The sequence below is a fragment of the Pogoniulus pusillus genome, chromosome 2 (genome assembly GCF_015220805.1).
Source record: "Pogoniulus pusillus isolate bPogPus1 chromosome 2, bPogPus1.pri, whole genome shotgun sequence".
Lineage (NCBI taxonomy): Eukaryota > Metazoa > Chordata > Aves > Piciformes > Lybiidae > Pogoniulus > Pogoniulus pusillus.
The window spans coordinates 48,850,635-48,867,696 of record NC_087265.1 but is presented as its reverse complement, the minus strand read 5'-3'; the positions used below and the strand labels follow the sequence as shown (position 1 = coordinate 48,867,696).

At 55.1% G+C, this 17,062-nt stretch overlaps 1 protein-coding gene across 1 annotated transcript in view; it reads left to right on the top strand.

Moving 5' to 3' along the window:
• Window positions 1-35: 35 nt before the first annotated feature.
• The window catches only part of TTLL4 (tubulin tyrosine ligase like 4), a 28,155-nt gene continuing 11,128 nt past the window's right edge, over window positions 36-17,062 (top strand). Inside the window, exons 1-9 of the mRNA XM_064165084.1 lie at window positions 36-160; window positions 7,022-8,395; window positions 9,061-9,170; window positions 9,606-9,669; window positions 11,648-11,772; window positions 12,145-12,255; window positions 14,151-14,227; window positions 15,696-15,890; window positions 15,972-16,054. Coding sequence (XP_064021154.1) covers window positions 7,083-8,395; window positions 9,061-9,170; window positions 9,606-9,669; window positions 11,648-11,772; window positions 12,145-12,255; window positions 14,151-14,227; window positions 15,696-15,890; window positions 15,972-16,054 — 2,078 coding nt within the window. The 5' untranslated portion in view covers window positions 36-160; window positions 7,022-7,082. The remainder of the gene's footprint in view (window positions 161-7,021; window positions 8,396-9,060; window positions 9,171-9,605; window positions 9,670-11,647; window positions 11,773-12,144; window positions 12,256-14,150; window positions 14,228-15,695; window positions 15,891-15,971; window positions 16,055-17,062) is intronic.

The window sequence follows — 17,062 nt, the reverse complement described above, 5'->3', positions numbered from 1 at the left end:
CAGGCTAGGTGCCCGCCGGGCCGCTAGGGGGCGCGGTGCGGCTGGCGCGGGGGCTGCCGGGCGGTGCAGTCCCGTGCGGCGCCGCTCCGGATCCCTATGGTAACGGCGGGCGGTGCGGCGGCCGTGCGGGAGCGGCGGGGCCTGGAGCTCTGGGCAGGCGGTGAGTACGGGAGCGGGGGGCCGAGAGTGCTTTCCCGCTAAGGAGCGGGGCCCTTCCCCCCTCATAGCGAGTACGTGACCCCCGTCCCCTGCTGTCACCCCCCGGATCCTCCCAGGGGCCCACGGCCCTTTGCCTCCCGCGCCCCTGCATTCCGCCTCTCCGAACCCCTGGCCCGTCGTGCCCCAGCGCCGTACCCTGGCACCCAGCTGGCTTGTGCCCGGGCCCCGAGGAGACACCCTGCTCACCCTCAGGCCACCCATGGCCTGACTCTGTCCCCTTGGGGTGCGCCAGGCCGCGACCCGTGCGGCTGAGCAGGCGGCACTGGGATGCTCTGCTCTCTGAGGCGGAGACGTGCGGAGATCGCCGTCTCAGCCATGGGCTCCGGGGCAGGACAGCGATCTCAAAAGACTTTTCCCTGGAAAAAAATGAGAACCAGCGTCTGTTCCCTAAGCGAGTGTCAGGGAGAAAGAGCTGGATCCCCTGCGAGCCTCTCCAGGGGCAGTGGGGGCAGTACTGGGGATGGAGCTGTGCTCTGCTGGACCCAAGCAGGGTGCTGAGGCAGCCAGGCCGTTAGTGCTTCCACCTGCATCCTGGCTGCGCTGCTGTTGCTGGGTGAGTCAATGGGCCTGGATAGCAGAGCTGCAGAACAGCTGAGACAGGCTGGCAGTGCTTCCTGAGTGCCTTCAGGGCCCTAGCTGGGAATGAGTGGCACAGGAGTGGCGGAGCTCGCAGCTCTGCACAGCCTATTGTCTACCCGGCTGGGCTGCACAGATCTCATGGGTGTCGGAGTCCAGCCCCACAGCTCCATGTCGAGGCCTTCCCTACCTGACTCTGATTTGGCTTCTCTTAGTTATTGTTGTGTTTTCCTCACTGAACAGACTTGTAACACCTAGCAGCTCCTGGGCAGTTTGTGGTAGTGAACAGTACACTGCTGGTCTGGTTACAGGGTTTTATCTGGTGTTTTTTACTCTCAGTGGGTTTACCCAGCAGGTAGTGGTATTTGTCTGACCTTACCTTGCTGTCTTGCTGCAGGCTTTAAGTTTTGTAGTAGGCAAACTCCGTTGATGACAAATCAGAGTCTCCTGCTCTTTGGTCCTGTCTGGGGCCCTTCTCAGCATAGCAGAGATTGCATTGCAAAGAGGACACTTACAGGGCCAAATGCCACTGGCCTCAGATAATGATGCCTGCATGAAGATGTCATGTCACCAATGCAGGTCAGGGGCTTTGGCTGCCCTACTGGCTGGGCTGTTTGTCATTCCTTGGCATTTCCCAGTTTGATCCCATGTTGCAGGTCTGGCAGTATTTGGTGGCTTATTCCCAACTCGAATTTCTGTTTCTTCTCCAGTCCCAAGCTCTGAGGGACTGCTTTATGGGGTGAGCCAATTACAGTGCCTCCCTAAGAATCTCTCCCACTCTAGTCAAGACACAGAAGCATCCTGATCACATACTGAGGGGCACACCTGGGAGCTTTTCCTTCCAGTTCCAGATATGGTTCAGAACAAAGTATTAAGACAAGACATAAAGAATTGATTGTTTTGAGCTAACTGGGCAGTTCCTGTCTCCTTGTTGTATGTTGTTATTTTATACTTGTTCCACTCAGCCCAAGTCTTCCACCTTTGTTTAGTTTCTCTGCCAAGGACTGAGAGTGTGGTCAGACTCACTAAAACTAGCAGTGCTGAAACCGAGCTGTGCTGACTGCCTGCCAATTTCTGCACTGGTGGCTGAGCTCTCCCAGGTCTCACTGCACAGTTCTGTGCTTTTTGTCCCATTGTGAAGCTCAGTTGGGAGTGCTCTGCCTGGATCTGCAGGAAGGTGCTTTAGACCCCCTCAGTGAAAGGCTACAGGACACCCTATGCCTTAGCTGCTTGCTTTTAACTGAGACTTGTTTTCCTGCACTTTCACTACACTGTGATCCAACAGTTCCTGTAGCCCACATGATGGGAAAATGGGAACTGGGAATGGAAGCGAGGGCAGAGACTTCCCTGCTTCTCTGACAGGGAAACACAGAGCTGTGTGGTCCCCTGTGGTCCACTTGCTGTGCAGCAAGGTTCCCTTTGGTGGCCTGAGAACTCTGTCAGGGCAGAGAAGTCGATGTCTTGTGATCTGATCATTTGCCCTTTGATGTGGCTCCCACACTCTTAGGTCACAGCTAGATCAGCCTGCCTGGGGCCAGCACTAAGCCAGCCCTTTACTTTAGATATCTCCTGTGTGCTCTTTCCACAGCAAAGCTGCAACCCCCATTTTCTGCCTGGCTATGCTGGAGTCCCTCACCTCATCTGATGCTGTACTCTGATGCCCTGAGAGTGGTGAGGGAGTCTTCTGTGAAATCAAATGTGTGAGCCTTGTCCCCAACTCAGCCCATGTGTATATATGCAGGGAGCACTTTGCCACAGCACAGAGCGAGGCAGTGGCTGGATTCCAGTTCTGGAGCTTGGTCTGGTGTCCTGCTGCCCGTGTTTGCCTTCCTCCCTCCCTGCCAGCTCAGGAATGGGAGCATGCATCTGAGCTGTGCTGCTCTTCTTGCAAGGCAGTGCTCTGCTTAGTTAAGAGAGCATTTTGGGCAGTGGTGCCCTTCTCACACCTCCTCCGTTCAGTGTGGAGTTCAGCAGTGCAGCCGTTGAATCAAATGCTGGGCACAAGGATAATCCTGGGATGCAGGTGGAATTTGCCGACTCATCCCCTTGCCAAGTGGTTTCTCACTGGTATTGCTTTTTGGACTCAAGTGGCCAAGCAAAAACTTGAGTGTCTTGGTTAGGAGAGGAATTGATCATCATCCTGTGCCTCTGGTTTTGCGGGATGATACCAGAGCTGAGCAAGCAGCGATGCTAAACTGCTTGGCATAGCAACACACCAGGCTGTTGGTCTGTGTGCTACTGCTGTTAACACCAACTTTAAGCACTCCTCATCAGCTGTTTTCAGATCAGTGTGCTCGAGCTTGTTGAAAGCTTTGTATTTTTGTTGAAAGGGTATAAACCCTTGGTTTGAAATGTATGTTGGCTTTAAAAACTCTTCATTTTGCATTGCTGTTAACTTGCTTGTTCAAATTAAAAGGTCCCAGAGCTGCAAGTGAGAGCTTGGTGTGAACTCAGGTGTTACTTAGAAAAAGATGTTACCCATTCTAATTGTGAAGTGAAATTTCACCCTGCAGTGGCATAGAAAACCACAAGTCACAGTTGTCTGACTCTGACCTGGGGCTGCAGGAGGCTGACAGCATGTTAATTAGGTCAGCTTGCAGCCCATACATTCGCAAGCTCTTGTTATTTTAAGAGTGTCACCACAGGGCCTGGAGCAGAGCCCTGTGAAGAGGGAGCTGGGGGTGTGCAACCTGGAGAAGAGGAGGCTCAGGGCAGACCTCACACAGCTACCTGAAGGGAAGTCATAGCCCGGTGGGGTTGGGCTCTTCTGCCAGGCAAGCAGCAATAGAACAAGGGGACACAGCCTCAAGTTGTGCCAGGGGAGGTTCAGGCTGGATCACGCAGATTGGAAGAGACCTCCAAGCTCAGCCAGTCCAACCTAGCACCCAGCCCTGGCCAATCAACCAGACCATGGCACTAAGTGCCCCAGCCAGGCTTCGCTTCAACACCTCCAGGCACGGTGACTCCACCACCTCCCTGGGCAGCCCATTCCAATGCCAATCACTCTCTCTGACAACAACTTCCTCCTAACATCCAGCCTAGACCTGCCCTGGCACAGCTTGAGGCTGTGTCCCTGTTCTGTTGCTGCTTGCCTGGCTGAAGAGCCCAACCCCACCTGGCTACAGCCTCCCTTCAGGTAGCTGTGGACAGCAATGAGCTCTGCCCTGAGCCTCCTCTTCTTTGCCTTTGTGGCAAAACTGCTCCAAAGATGGGCAAGCAAAGCATGTTCTCCTTTTTCCACTGCAGGGTCAGGGTCCAGCCCTGGCTGAGCTGGTTGTGGCAGCTAAGGCTGTGCCATGCTCAGAGCTCCACCCTGGCAGACACAGCAGCCAGTAGTACCTTCCTGCCTGTGCCGGTCACATCTGTGCCGCTGTTGTGATTTGCTGCAGCGTGGGGTCACGCAGGGCTTCTGCTGGCATGCTCCTGGCCTGTGTCTAAGCTGAGTGTAAGGTTCATGACCCCTGTTACAACTCCATTAGGCCAGAGCACTTTTTATAGCAGGACAGTGCAGGGGCAGCTGTAACGCCGGGTGGGGCAGGGGCACAGGTGGCTTTGGGTGCAGGCTGGGTTCGCAAGGTCGGTAACAGCTAGGGAAGAGCACAGGCACTGACCGAGCTGGCATTGCCCCTGGCATTGCTGCAGCGGCCCTGGGGAGAGGTTCGTTTACCTCCTTGTGTTTTTGTGTTGGTTTTGTTTCACGGCTTCACTGGCTGGTGTGTGTGATGTTTTGGGTGTTCCCTGCCCCCCTGCTCTTATGAAATCACCCAGATTAGACTGAGGCAGCTGGAAATCAAGGGATGGAGCTTTCTATTTGCAGCTTAGCACAAGATACAGGCAGATAGTTACAGTAGATACACAAATCAGAGAATCAGGGTTGGAAGGGACCACAAGGATCATTTAGCTCCCACCCCCCTGCCATGGGCAGGGACACCCTACCCTAGAGCAGGCTGCACACAGCCTCAGCCAGCCTGGCCTTAAACACCTCCAGCCATGGGGCCTCAACCACCTCCCTGGGCAACCCATTCCAGCCTCTCACCACTCTCGAGCTGAACAACTTCCTCCTCAGGCTGAATCTCCTCACCTCCAGCTTTGCTCCATTCCCCCCCTCCTCCTCCTCTCACTCCCTAACAGCCTAAAAAGTCCCTCCCCAGCTTTTTTGTAGCCCCCTTCAGACACTGGAAAGCCACCAGAAGGTCACCTGGGAGCCTCCTCTGCTCCAGCCTGCACAGCCCCAACTCTTTCAGTCTGTGCTCACAGCAGAGCTGCTGCAGCCTCTGAGCATCCTCTTGGCCCTAAATAAAAGGGAAAGGTAATACAGAAACACAAGAGCCCTCCTGGAAACCAGAGTCTCCAAGAGAGGCTCCCAACCACCCTTCCACCTCCTTTCCACCCCTCTGCCTTATCCCAGACTTTGTCTTATGTGCAAGGTGAGTTTGGAGGATCAGCCAGGGGAGTTAGGAAGCAGAAGGATTAGTTACACAGAAGCAGGCCAGGGAGAACAGCACAGGCACCAGCTGCGACAGAGAACCACTGCAACTGTGTTATCTGTGTTATGTGTTCTTGTTTTTATCCATCTCAGCAAGCCTCTGAGTGCAGCAGACATCAGCACTGTTTCCTTTTCATGGCCTAAAATCAAAGTCTTCTCACCAAAATATTCCAGCTAGTCTCAAACTAGCACAGTGTGCCAGGGACACTTTGTGGTTCAAGCATGCTTGTGACCTGGGTATATGCAGGGGAGTGGCATGTCGAAGGCAAGCTTCGCTTGCTTGTTTACTGGGGGGGAGGCCTGAGCTGGGCAGGTGGTGGTCGCTGAGCCGCAGGCTTTTTGCCGTGTGCTAATCGTCGTGAATGTCACAAGGCGGCTGGGTGTACTGCAGGGCACGGATCGGGTGGCACTCGGCGGGTGTGCTACAGCTCAGTTCTGTACTGCCTGTGGGATTCCCTTCCCTGGAGCTCAGCTCCTCTGTGCTGCAGCTCACAGGGGGATGCTACTGCTCCTCTCTCCTCCTTGCAACTGTACAAGCGCTAACGAGCAGTGCAGATGTGAGTATGGAGCAAACCTGACCCTTTCCATACTCCCTTGCAGAGCTTGGCAGGTCAGCAGCTCTCTTTGGGATTGTATAGCTCCTGGGGGTGAGAGGCATTCCCACCTCTGACTGGGATGCTGCTGACCTGCTGTGCAGTGGAGACAGGGGCCTGATTCTCAGCTTGAGCTCTATCAGGTGCAGGTCTTTGCAGTGTGCAGGTCTGTCTCCCCAAGCCCTGCGGGGGGTGTGGTGCTGCAAACAAATCCTGTGATCTCCTACCTCTGCTTTAACTGATGGCCCAAGGCTTAATTTTCGGGTGAGAAAGGAGCAGGTATTGCAAGAAAACTCAGTGATGGTTGATGTTCTGCTTCCCTTTTTGCTTGTGAGAGCTGGAAGGTGGCAGAGCAAGCCAGCCAGCCTGCTCGGGATACGAATTCCTATCGTGGTTGTACCCAGGACCCCTCCAGGCATGTGTTAAAGCAAGACAAGCACTTGGCGCATGGTTTGTTTTCTCTTTCTCTTATCTAGGGCTGCTGTGCTGGGGCTGGTGCCCCCTAGCCCTGGCCGACAGCCAGGCCCTCCTGCACGTTTGCAGCATGCAAGCTTTCCTGCAGGTGGCACTTTTCCTAGCACCCTCTCTGAGCTGTCCTTGGCATTCTTTGGTTTCGTGTGAGATGCCAGCTCTTCCTTTGCCTTGGTCCCAGGAGGCTCCTGGAGCGTGTCCAGAGCAGGGCCAGGAGGATGCTCAGAGGGCTGCGGCAGCTCTGCTGTGAGCACAGACTGAAAGAGTTGGGGCTGTGCAGGCTGGAGCAGAGGAGGCTCCCAGGTGACCTTCTGGTGGCCTTCCAATGTCTGAAGTGGGCTACAAAAAAGCTGGGGAGGGACTTTTTAGGCTGCTGGGGAGTGAGAGGAGTGGGGGGAATGGAGCAAAGCTGGAGGTGAGGAGATTCAGCCTGAGGGTGAGGAGGAAGTTGTTCAGCTTGAGAGGGATAAGAGTCTGGAATGGGTTGCCCAGGGAAGTGGTTGAGGCCCCATGGCTGGACGTGTTTAGGGCCAGGCTGGCTGAGGCTGTGTGCAGCCTGCTCTAGGGTAGGGTGTCCCTGGGCATGGCAGGGGGGTTGGAACTGGCTGCTCCTTGTGGTCTCTTCCAACCCTGACTGGTTCTCTGATTTATCATTCATGCTGTCATCTTGTTTCAGGCCAACAAAAATGCTGCTGTCCATGACTGACCTGCTCATGCCTCCTGTGCTATGACTCCACATGGCTTCTTCAGGAGCAGAACATGCTAACCTGGGCCCCAAACAGGAGACTACCATCAGGCTCGAGCCAGGCACCCTTCCAGCAGGGAGAGCTCGGCTGCAGCAGGCCTGGCACCTTGCTCAGCAGCAGGCAAAACCTATCTGGAATTTGCAGAGGAAGTATGTGAGTGCTTTCCAGCATCACAGCCTGCTGCCCTCAGGGATCTCTCTGCAGCAATCCTGCTCCTTGTGCCCACTGTCACTGTGCCACACACACCCTGGTAAAGATGCCCTCCTGAGCTTGCCCTTGGTACAGCCCTGTCTGGACCTGGGCAGGAATGCTCTACTCTACCAACACTTCTGCCTCAGACCCAAGCCCTCCAGGTTTCCTTTCCCAAGCCCTCCAGACGCTGGCTTTGCCACAGGAAGGCTGATGTCTTCCTTGCTGATGGAGCCCTGCCTGCTGCCTCCACTAGTGGAAGAACACTCTGGGCCTGGGGTCAAAGGCTCTGCCCTCAGCTCAGATCAGCAGGCTTCCAGCCCCTACAAGTCAGTGCTCAGTACAAGCCCCTTCCAATGGCCCAGCAGTGCTATAGTGCCTTTGCTGCAGTCGCTGGAGGTAAAGAAGGTGAGGAACACCCACAGCTTCCCTGCTGCCTTGTGGCCTCGCTGCAGGGAAAATGGAGACGGCTCCCCTGGCAGCCTGGTCAGCGGAGCAGTGAAAAGCAGCAACCTGTGGTCGGAGCAAATTGCAGCCCCCCCTCCTACCCTCACGCCCAGCAGCACGATCCTCAGGAAGGACCAGTGCTCTCAGGGGGTGGCCGGGAGGACAATGCACAGCCTGAAAGAAAAGGAGGCAGAGCTCAGCCTCGCAGGGGCCGCGGAGCAGCCAGCTGGACAGGCTGCCACACGCACCAGCTTTGGACACGAGGTTGGAAGCTCTGGCCTCAGGAACGTGGGCAGCCTGTGCAAAGCAAACAGCAGATGGGGGCAGCACATCGTCGCACAGCTCACCCCGAGAGAAACCACTGCTCCTCTGGACTCGGAGCCGGGCAGCCCTCGCCTTAACGCTAACCCGAGCCTTCCGGGCACCGGCGGCGCCGCTGTCTGCACCGAGCCGCCGGGCGCCCGTCCCCCGGCCTCGTGTGGCAGCTCCCCCGGGCACAGTGCCCACCGCCCGCTGCTGGGTGCCCTGAGCCTGCACGCTGGGCACCGGCTGGCACGAGCAGAGCCTCCACACCTCGCTGCCCTCTCTGAAGTGGCAGCACAGATGTCCACCATCCAGCTGGAGAAAGAGGAGAAGCAGGCCCAGGCTGTGCTCCCGAGAAAGCTCAGGTGAGTGGAGCTGGGAGGAGCAGGGAAGGATGTGGAGGCTGCACTGGGCTGGCCTCTGTATCTGTGTGTGATGAGAGGGGATGTGCTGTAGGCAGCGTGGGGGTGGCTGTAAGTATAATCAGAGGCTGCATCCCTTATCAAAGCCCATCTGTGGCACACTGGTCTGGTCTACCACCCCCAGCTTGACAGAGCAACTTCAGGTGGCTCTGAGCCCTTCTGCTTACTCCTTCAACCTCAGCATGGACTTGCTGTGTGGCATTTCTGGCTTGCACCCCACGCAGTCGCGGGGCCCTGCCTGCTGTGGCAGGCCCTGCACATGTGTTGGGTGAAGCCTGCTGTTGGGTCAGGTTTATTAAGGCTTTCCTGGGCAGAGACATGGGTTCCTAAAGGAATGCACAGCTGATGCAGCAGAGGGAGGGTGCGTGGATGTGGAGCTCCTGCTGCCCTTGTGCCTCTTGCTTTCTGCTGCTCTGGAAACCTTTCCTTCCCAGGGTGCCCTGGGGCCTCTCCGTGGCGCTAGCTTAGGATAAGTGCCTGTACATCAGCACTGGGGAGGCAGTGCTGTCACTCCCCCACCCACGTTATCTAATGCTGTCCCAGTGGTCTTCTGGGTCTTATGGCCCTGGCAAGCTTTTGTCCCTCTTTCTACTGTAATTTTGTCCTAGTGTCACTGCTGAGCAGTCACTGCCGGAGCCAAGCCTTCCCCAGCATGAAGCAGAGGAAGAACTTCCCGATGGTCTGGATGAGGGCTGCAGCCAGGAGGAGGATGAGGACAGTGAGTGCTGGTTCCATGGGGTGGATTGTGCTCCATGCCTCGAGGTGGAGCGTATGTGGGCTGTGTGGGAGCTGGAGCTGAGCTCAGCTGCCCTCTTACCTTCCATTCATGTTGTCATTTTAAGATGGCTGAGAGCTCATGCTGAACCCCAAAGCAGTGTAGCTGCAAAGCAGAGCTGCATAGGGAACAGCCTGGGGTTCACCACTCTCCTGCTCCAAAACTTGACCCATCTCTTTAATCTGTGCAGGGCTGTCAGCTCTGCTCCCTGCCCTGCCTTTTATGCCACCAACTGGTGGGCAAAACCCAGGATCCAAAGATTTGGGGCAGTTGGGAAGGATCTGTCTTCTGCACTGTTTTTTGTTTTGCCTTCCCTTTCTAACTCTGTAGGCATTCACTCCCTGCAGAGGCAAAGCTTGAATTTGTCCCCTCCTGCAGGTGACTCAGATGCTTCCTCTCTCACTGGTGCATCATCCTGTGGCTCTGCGGCTCTCATATCCAGGTTAGTAGCTGTAAATAGTGCATTGAAATTGGCATCTTTGTCTAAACTTGTCTGTCTTTGCCCTCCCTGGTCACAGAGGAGAGCTGTAGTATGGAGGGGAGTGAAGTGGAGGCAGCAGCAGGCTTTCCAGCTCGAGCGAGCTTCTTTGCCACCCTGCGCACCAAAGGTACTGACAGCAGCCTGCAAGGTGCTGAGGGTGCCTCCACCACTGCAACATAGGGGTCTTAATTTTGCTGCCAGTTACTGGCTTGAGTTGACTGCATTAAACTGTGATCTTCCAGTGTCACTGCCTTGCAGATGAAGCAGAGTGGAGCTCTCCTGGACCAGAGAGAGCAAAAGATCAGTGATGTCTTGTGCCTCAGTGTTGCCTCTAGAAACAAGCCCTGAGCCCTGGGGTTTTCTTTAGCTTTTGGAAGGGAGGCTTCTCAGTGGAGGATTGGCCAGCCTGTGGTCATCTGAGCTCTGCTTCTGTGACTTCTGGCAGACCTTTGTGAGACCTGTTCTTAGCTGTGCTGCCCCTTGCACTGGGGCTGTCCTGGGCTTTGCTGTCTGCCCTACAGTTTGCTGCTTTCCATCATGACACCCGGGAGGTGAGGAAGGCTTCCTGTGCACAACTGTTGAACCTCAGGTTTTTGCAGGGCTCTGGGTGTGAAAGTCCTGCAGAGGTGACATAAACTGGACCAGCAGCTGTTTATGGCAGGAAGTGGCTGGTTGTCCTCTGGAGGCAGGTGGGGGGAAAGCAGTGCTTGAGCCAAATGCCTGCTGTGATTGCAAGGGAGGGATGTTGGCCACTTCTCTCCGTGGGCTGTGCACTTGGCTGGCCTTGAAGCTTTTGCAGCTGTCTCCTGCCTTCAGTCTCTGGGCAAAACCAGTTTTATGCCAAGGAACATTAATCAATATAATTTATTGTCAAGCAACAAACTTTAAATTACCAAATCTAGTGTAGGAGGGGGAAAAGCATATACAGGGACTTGGGAAAACACCTCTTGTAGCATCGTAGAATCAGTCAGGGTTGGAAGGGACCACAAGGATCATTTAGCTCTCACCCCCCTGCCATGGCCAGGGACACCCACAGCCTCATCCAGCCTGGCCCTAAACACCTCCAGCCATGGGGCCTCAACCACCTCCCTGGGCAACCCATTCCAGCCTCTCACCACTCTCAAGCTGAACAGCTTCCTCCTCACATCCAGCCTGACTCTCCCCACCTCCAGCTTTGCTCCATTCCCCCCACTCCTGTCGCTCCCTAAGAGCCTAAAAAGTCCCTCCCCAGTTTTTTTGAAGGCCCCCTTCAGATCCTGGAAGGCCACCAGAAGGTCACCTGGGAGCCTCCTCTTCTCCAGCCTGCACAGCCCCAACTCTTTCAGTCTGTCCTCACAGCAGAGCTGCTGCAGGCCTCTCATTCACTTGTCCTCATCTCCATCCCCTTTGCTGTAAGCTATACTCAGTCCCTTCATCAAGGCAAGGGAGTTTGGGATCAGTGTGTTACATTTCTTTTTCTTTTCCTGCTCTTTGTTGCTTAGTAGTTTGCTCTGCTCTGGTTTCTTCCACTGCCTGCAGTGGCTGCTATTTCATTCTAGACAGCATCATCAGAACCTTAGCAGATAGATTACAGATTCTGCCCTTCAACCCCGAGCTCAGGGATTGCTGCATTAAAAGGTTGCAGCACACTAAACCCAAGAGGATTGCAGTGGCTAAATCACACATGCATGAGAGTCTCCACTCCTTGTTCCCGTGGGCTTGTCACGTAACAAGCTTTGCCCTGGCAAAGCAGAGCCCCCCCAGCAGCTGGAGCACTTGGCATGGGCCTGCAGTGTGAGCTCAGCCCCTCACTGCTGCAGCCTGGGTCACTGACCTTAGCACCCAGAGCTCGCACCACACTGCAGTCATGCACGTTGCTGACACCTGATATTCTGGCTTCCTTCTCTGTCCCTGGGCTGCTGCTCACTCTTAGCCAACTGCCTGCTCCTTCATCTCCTAGGAACTGTATCAAGTGCCTGGCCCAGCCCACCGAGGATCAGGAGAAAGTGCTCAAACCAGCTCTTGTCTACAGTTTATTCCCTAATGTGCCTCCAACCATCTACTTCAGTACGTGGGATGAGAGAGGTGAGCCAGAGTCTGTTGCCATGGCAGGATCAGAGTGCCCAGCCTGTTGTTAGCAAGCAGAGGTGCCAGCACACATGTGGGAGCTGGTTGGTGGGGCTTTCTCTGCACCTCTCTCATGATGAGACCTGCTGCTGCTCTGAGGTCCAAAGGTCTTGGGATAAAGTGAGGTCTACTCCCACAGGCTGCAGCATGAGTCAGGCTGCCACCAACTGTTCCAGCATCCTGCATCTCCCCTAGCCATAGAGTCTTCTGCAAAGGGGCCTCCTTGACAGGCCTGGTGCCCATGCAGTAAACCACAACAATTCCCCTGGGTGCTGCTGTACAAAACGTGGGCATTCTGTTTGATTTCCTTCTGCCCTTTTGCCTTCCTAGTGGAAAAGTTGCCTTGGGAGCAGAGGAAGCTGCTGCGGTGGAAGATGTGCACAGTCACACCAAACATAGTGAAGCAGACCGTCGGCAGGTCCCACTTCAGAGCCAGCAAAAGTAAGTTGTGGGAAGCTGGCACTACTGGACACATTGTGTCCTCCCTTGCCTCTAGCCCATGGCCATGAGGAGACTGACTGCCAGCCAACAGCAGAGCAGGAGCAACACAGGCTTGTGACAGTAGGATGCTGGATTGATGCTTCTGTCTGTGTGAACTACAATATCCCAGCTCTGTGAGTCCTGGCAGGGCCTGGTTTCCCTCTTATCTTGGCCCTGACGTGGACCACAGGGATTTATTCCTGGGCTCTTAGGAGCTGAGGCAGTGTGTTTGGTAGAACTCTGACCTGGCTTGTTTGAGCTGTACCTCTAGATGGTGCTGCCACTCTTATGGAGGCTGACACTCATCTGGTGGCAACTCCAGCAATGCTGTCCCCTGTGCCCATGGGCTGAGAAAGAATCCATCCATAGTGAGAGAGTTCATAGAATCACAGAATCAAGCAGGTTGGAAGAGAGCTCCAAGCTCATCCAGCCCAACTTAGCACCCAGCCCTGCCCAACCAACCAGACCATGGCACTAAGTGCCCCAGCCAGCCTTGGCTTCAACACCTCCAGGCACAGCCACTCCACCACCTCCCTGGGCAGCCCATTCCAATGCCAATCACTCTCTGGCAACAACTTCCTCCTAACATCCAGTCTAGACCTCTCCTGGCACAGCTTGAGACTCTGTCCCCTTGTTCTATTGCTGGCTGCCTGGCAGCAGAGCCCAACCCCACCTGGCTACAGCCTCCCTTCAGGGAGTTGCAGACAGCAATGAGCTCTGCCCTGAGCCTCCTCTTCTGCAGGCTGCACACCCCCAGCTCCCTCAGCCTCTCCTCACAGGGCTCTGCTCCAGGACCCTCCCCAGCCTTACTGCCCTTCTCTGGACACCTTCCATCACCTCAACATCTCTCTGCAATGGAGGAGACCAGAATTGGACACAGCACTGAAGGGGTGGCCTGAGCAGTGCTGAACACAGGGGCAGAAGAACCTCCCTTGTCCTGCTGGTCACACTGATCCTGAGGCAGCCCAGGATGCCATTGGCTCTGCTGCCCACCTGGGCACTGCTGCCTCCTCTTCAGCTACTCTCTACCAGCACTCCCAGGTCCCTTTCTTCCTGGCTGCTCTCAGCCACTCTGTCCCCAGCCTGTAGTGTTGCTTGGGGTTGTTGTGGCCAAAGTGCAGAACCCTGCACTTGGCCTTGTTCAGTCTCATCCCGTTGGCCTCTGCCCACCCATCCAGCCTGGCCAGGTCCCTCTGCAGGGCTCCACAGCTGCTCCTAGCTTGGTGTCATCTGCAAACCTACTGATGCTGGACTCAGTCCCCTGGTCCAGATCATCAATAACGATCATCAATAAAGTCCTCAGGGTTGGGATATTGTTGATGAAGAGCTGTGTAGGAGAGGGCTGGGTAAGCCCTGAGCATTGCAGCTGGGACCTGTACTCTTGAGTGTGGTCTCCCAGCAGTACTTAGAGGGCTTCTGTGCATATCAAGAGACCTCTGTGCAGACCATTTTGAGAGTAGAACAGAACATGCTGGCCAGAGCAACACCTAGGAAGTCTTGCAATCCTGCATGTCTATTTGCAGCCCCTCTGCTGGTCAGGTACCTGCTTCATTCCTCTGCTGTAAAGCATGGAAGTCAGGGTGCTGGGGTATTAAAGCAATTCCTTTGACCCTGTGTTTGCACAGACCCCTCCAACAGTCATGTTTGTAAGGATATGATCCATATGGTTAACTGCATCCTGCTCACAGCCCTTCTCTGGCAGCTTCACAGTAGACTGTATGAGTGCTTGTCGTGCTTCTGCTGCACAGTGTTGCTGGCACACTTCTGCTAGCTGCAGCAGATGGGGTGCTGATGGGCTGAGAGGGCATTGCAGGTGACAGGGTACTTGGTCATGGACTTTTCTGGTCTTCCTGCAGAAAGCAATGACTGGCTGGGTTGCTGGGGCCACCACATGAAATCTCCTAGCTTCAGAGCCATCAGGGAGCACCAGAAGGTAGGGGATGTTTTGGGCTGACCTGCTTCATGTGCATGGAGAGCATGTTGGGAGCGATTCAGGTGCCACTCTCTTCAGGGCCAGCTGTTTGCTATGCAGGCTGTCCCTGCTGCGTCCCTTCCAGAGCGTGGCAGCTGGCATGCCTGTGCTGGGAGATGAGCCCAGGAGACAGGCACAGCTGGGGGAGCATCCCCACTGTAAGGGTGGTTTTATACAGGCTGAGGCCATAGCTAAGCTGTGTTCACTTGTGAACTTCTCCAAATTCAGTCGTTGTTGCTGTGCTAGTTTGAGACTGTCAGGAATATGTTGGTGAGAAGAATTAGATTCTAGGCTGTGCAAAGGAAACAGTGCTGATGTCTGCTGCACTCAGAGGCTTGCTGAGATGGATAAAAACAAGAACACATAACACAGATAACACAGTTGCAGTGGTTCTCTGTCGCAGCTGGTGCCTGTACTGTTCTCCCTGACCTGCTTTCTGTGTAACTAATCCTTCTGCTTCCTAACCCCCCTGGCTGATCCTCCAAACTTGCCTTGAACGTAAGGCAAAGTCTGGGATAAGGTAGAGGGGTGGAAAGGAGGTGTTAGGGTGGTTGGGAGCCCCTCCTGGGGACTCTGGTTTTTGGGAGGGCTGCTGTGTTTCTGTATCACTTTTATCATGTCCATTTCTGTCTCTATCCATATAGATTGTGACTATCTGCTTGTACATTGTGCTAAGCTGTAAATAGAAAGCTCCATTCCTTAATTTCCAGCTGGCTGAGTCTAGTCTGGGTGATTTCATAAAGGAGGGGGGTGCAGGTAACTCCCACGTTGTTACAGTTGCTTGAAGCAAATCTTCTCCTGGCAGAATTGAGTAGTAGGGCCAGTGTCCTCTCTGCCAGCACAGCCAGAGGACATGTACCTAGCTCAGCTCATGGAAGGATCAGGAGTATCCCATGGCTTGGGGAACATGTGAGGGACCAGAGCTCTGGTATCTATTACACTGAAATTTGTGCTGGAGAGCTGTGATGCTTCAAACTGGTTGGTCTTGAAGCAGCATCCATATTCAGAAGCTAGCAGCCTCCAGCCCTCTTCCTGTCCTGCTGCAGGGTCTTTCTGTCCCCAGAGCATGTAGTGCCTGGGCAGGATACTGGCATACAGTTCAGAAGTAAGTGAGAAACCACTGGGGTGGAGAATACTGCTAGAAGAGTCTCAGAGACTGAGGCTTAGTGCCCTGCAGCCTCTCAGACATCAGAAGAGATGAGGTGGCAGCTGCTGGCTTTGCAGCCACTGTAGGTCACTTGTGCAGGCGTTTGTCCATGCAGAGCTGCAGGAGCAGGTCGATCTTGTCTTGGTGCAACCTGGAAGGGGAGCAAAGAGCATCACCCTGCACTGTGTTGAGAAAGGCTGTATCCTCTGGCCAGGCAGCAGCAGGAGTTGGGTGGGCAGGTGGGAAGCTAGGAGATCTCACAGTGTCTGGGCTCCTTTGCAGCTGAACCACTTTCCTGGTTCGTTTCAAATCGGGAGGAAGGACCGCCTGTGGCGCAACCTCTTGAAGATGCAAGCTCGCTGTGGGAAGAAGGAGTTTAACTTCTTTCCTCAGTCCTTCATCCTGCCCCAGGACATCAAACTACTCAGGAAAGTGTGGGAGGAAGGGGCCAGCCGCCAGAAATGGATTGTAAAGCCGGTGAGTGCAAAGTGCAGCTCAGTCCTCTGCTGCTGCAGCTGCAGGGAGAAGATCTGATACCTTCTCGTTTGTGTTTTGCAGCCAGCGTCAGCAAGAGGCATTGGCATTCAGGTTATCCACAAGTGGAGCCAGCTCCCCAAAAGGAGGCCGCTGCTGGTGCAGAGGTGAGTGAAGGAAAGCAAGGCTGACACACAGCCTGGGGCTCTTGGCCAGCTCTGGGGCGCTGCCACTGTGTGGCAGAGCAGAACTACTTGATTTGCCTCTGGAAACTTCTCAACTAGCTGGACATAATCTTAGAATCATAGAATCAACCAGGATGGAAGAGAGCTCCAAGCTCATCCAGCCCAACCTAGCACCCAGCCCTGGAAATGCTGTACAAAAGGTGTTCTGCATTCTTCTCCTCCAAATGGGGGCCAGCGACAAGCAGATTCTCTCAGGGATCAGTCCTGGTACCAGTCTTGTTCAGCATCTTTGTGGGTGCCATGGACAGAGGCATTGAGTGCAGCCTCAGCAAGTTTGCTGACCACACCAAGCTGTGTGGTGCAGCAGCCAGGTTGGAGGGCAGGGATCCATCCAGAGGGACCTGGGCAGGCTGCAGAGGTGGGCACAAGCCAAGCTCAGGAAGTTCCACAAGACCAAGTGCAAGGTCCTGCAGCTGGGTCGAGGCGATGCCAAGCACAACTGCAGGCTGGGCAGTGAGTGGCTGGAGAGCAGCCCTGAGGAGAGGGACTTGGGGGTGCTGCTGGAGGAGAAGCTCAGCATGAGCCAGCAGTGTGCACTTGCAGCCCAGAAAGCCAAGCAGAGCCTGGGCTGCAGCAGCAGAAGTGTGGCCAGCAGGGCCAGGGAGGGGATTCTCCCCCTCTGCTCTGCTCTGCTGAGACCCCACCTGGAGTCCTGCATCCAGCTCTGGAGCCCCTGGGACAAGAGGGCTGTGGAGATGCTGGAGAGTGTCCAGAGCAGGGCCAGGAGGATGCTCAGAGGCTGCAGCAGCTCTGCTGTGAGCACAGACTGAAAGAGTTGGGGCTGTGCAGACTGCAGAAGAGGAGGCTCCCAGGTGACCTTCTGGTGGCCTTCCAATGTCTGAAGTGGGCTACAAAAAAGCTGGGGAGGGACTTTTTAGGCTGCTGGGGAGTGAGAGGAGGCGGGGGAATGGAGCAAAGCTGGAGGTGGGG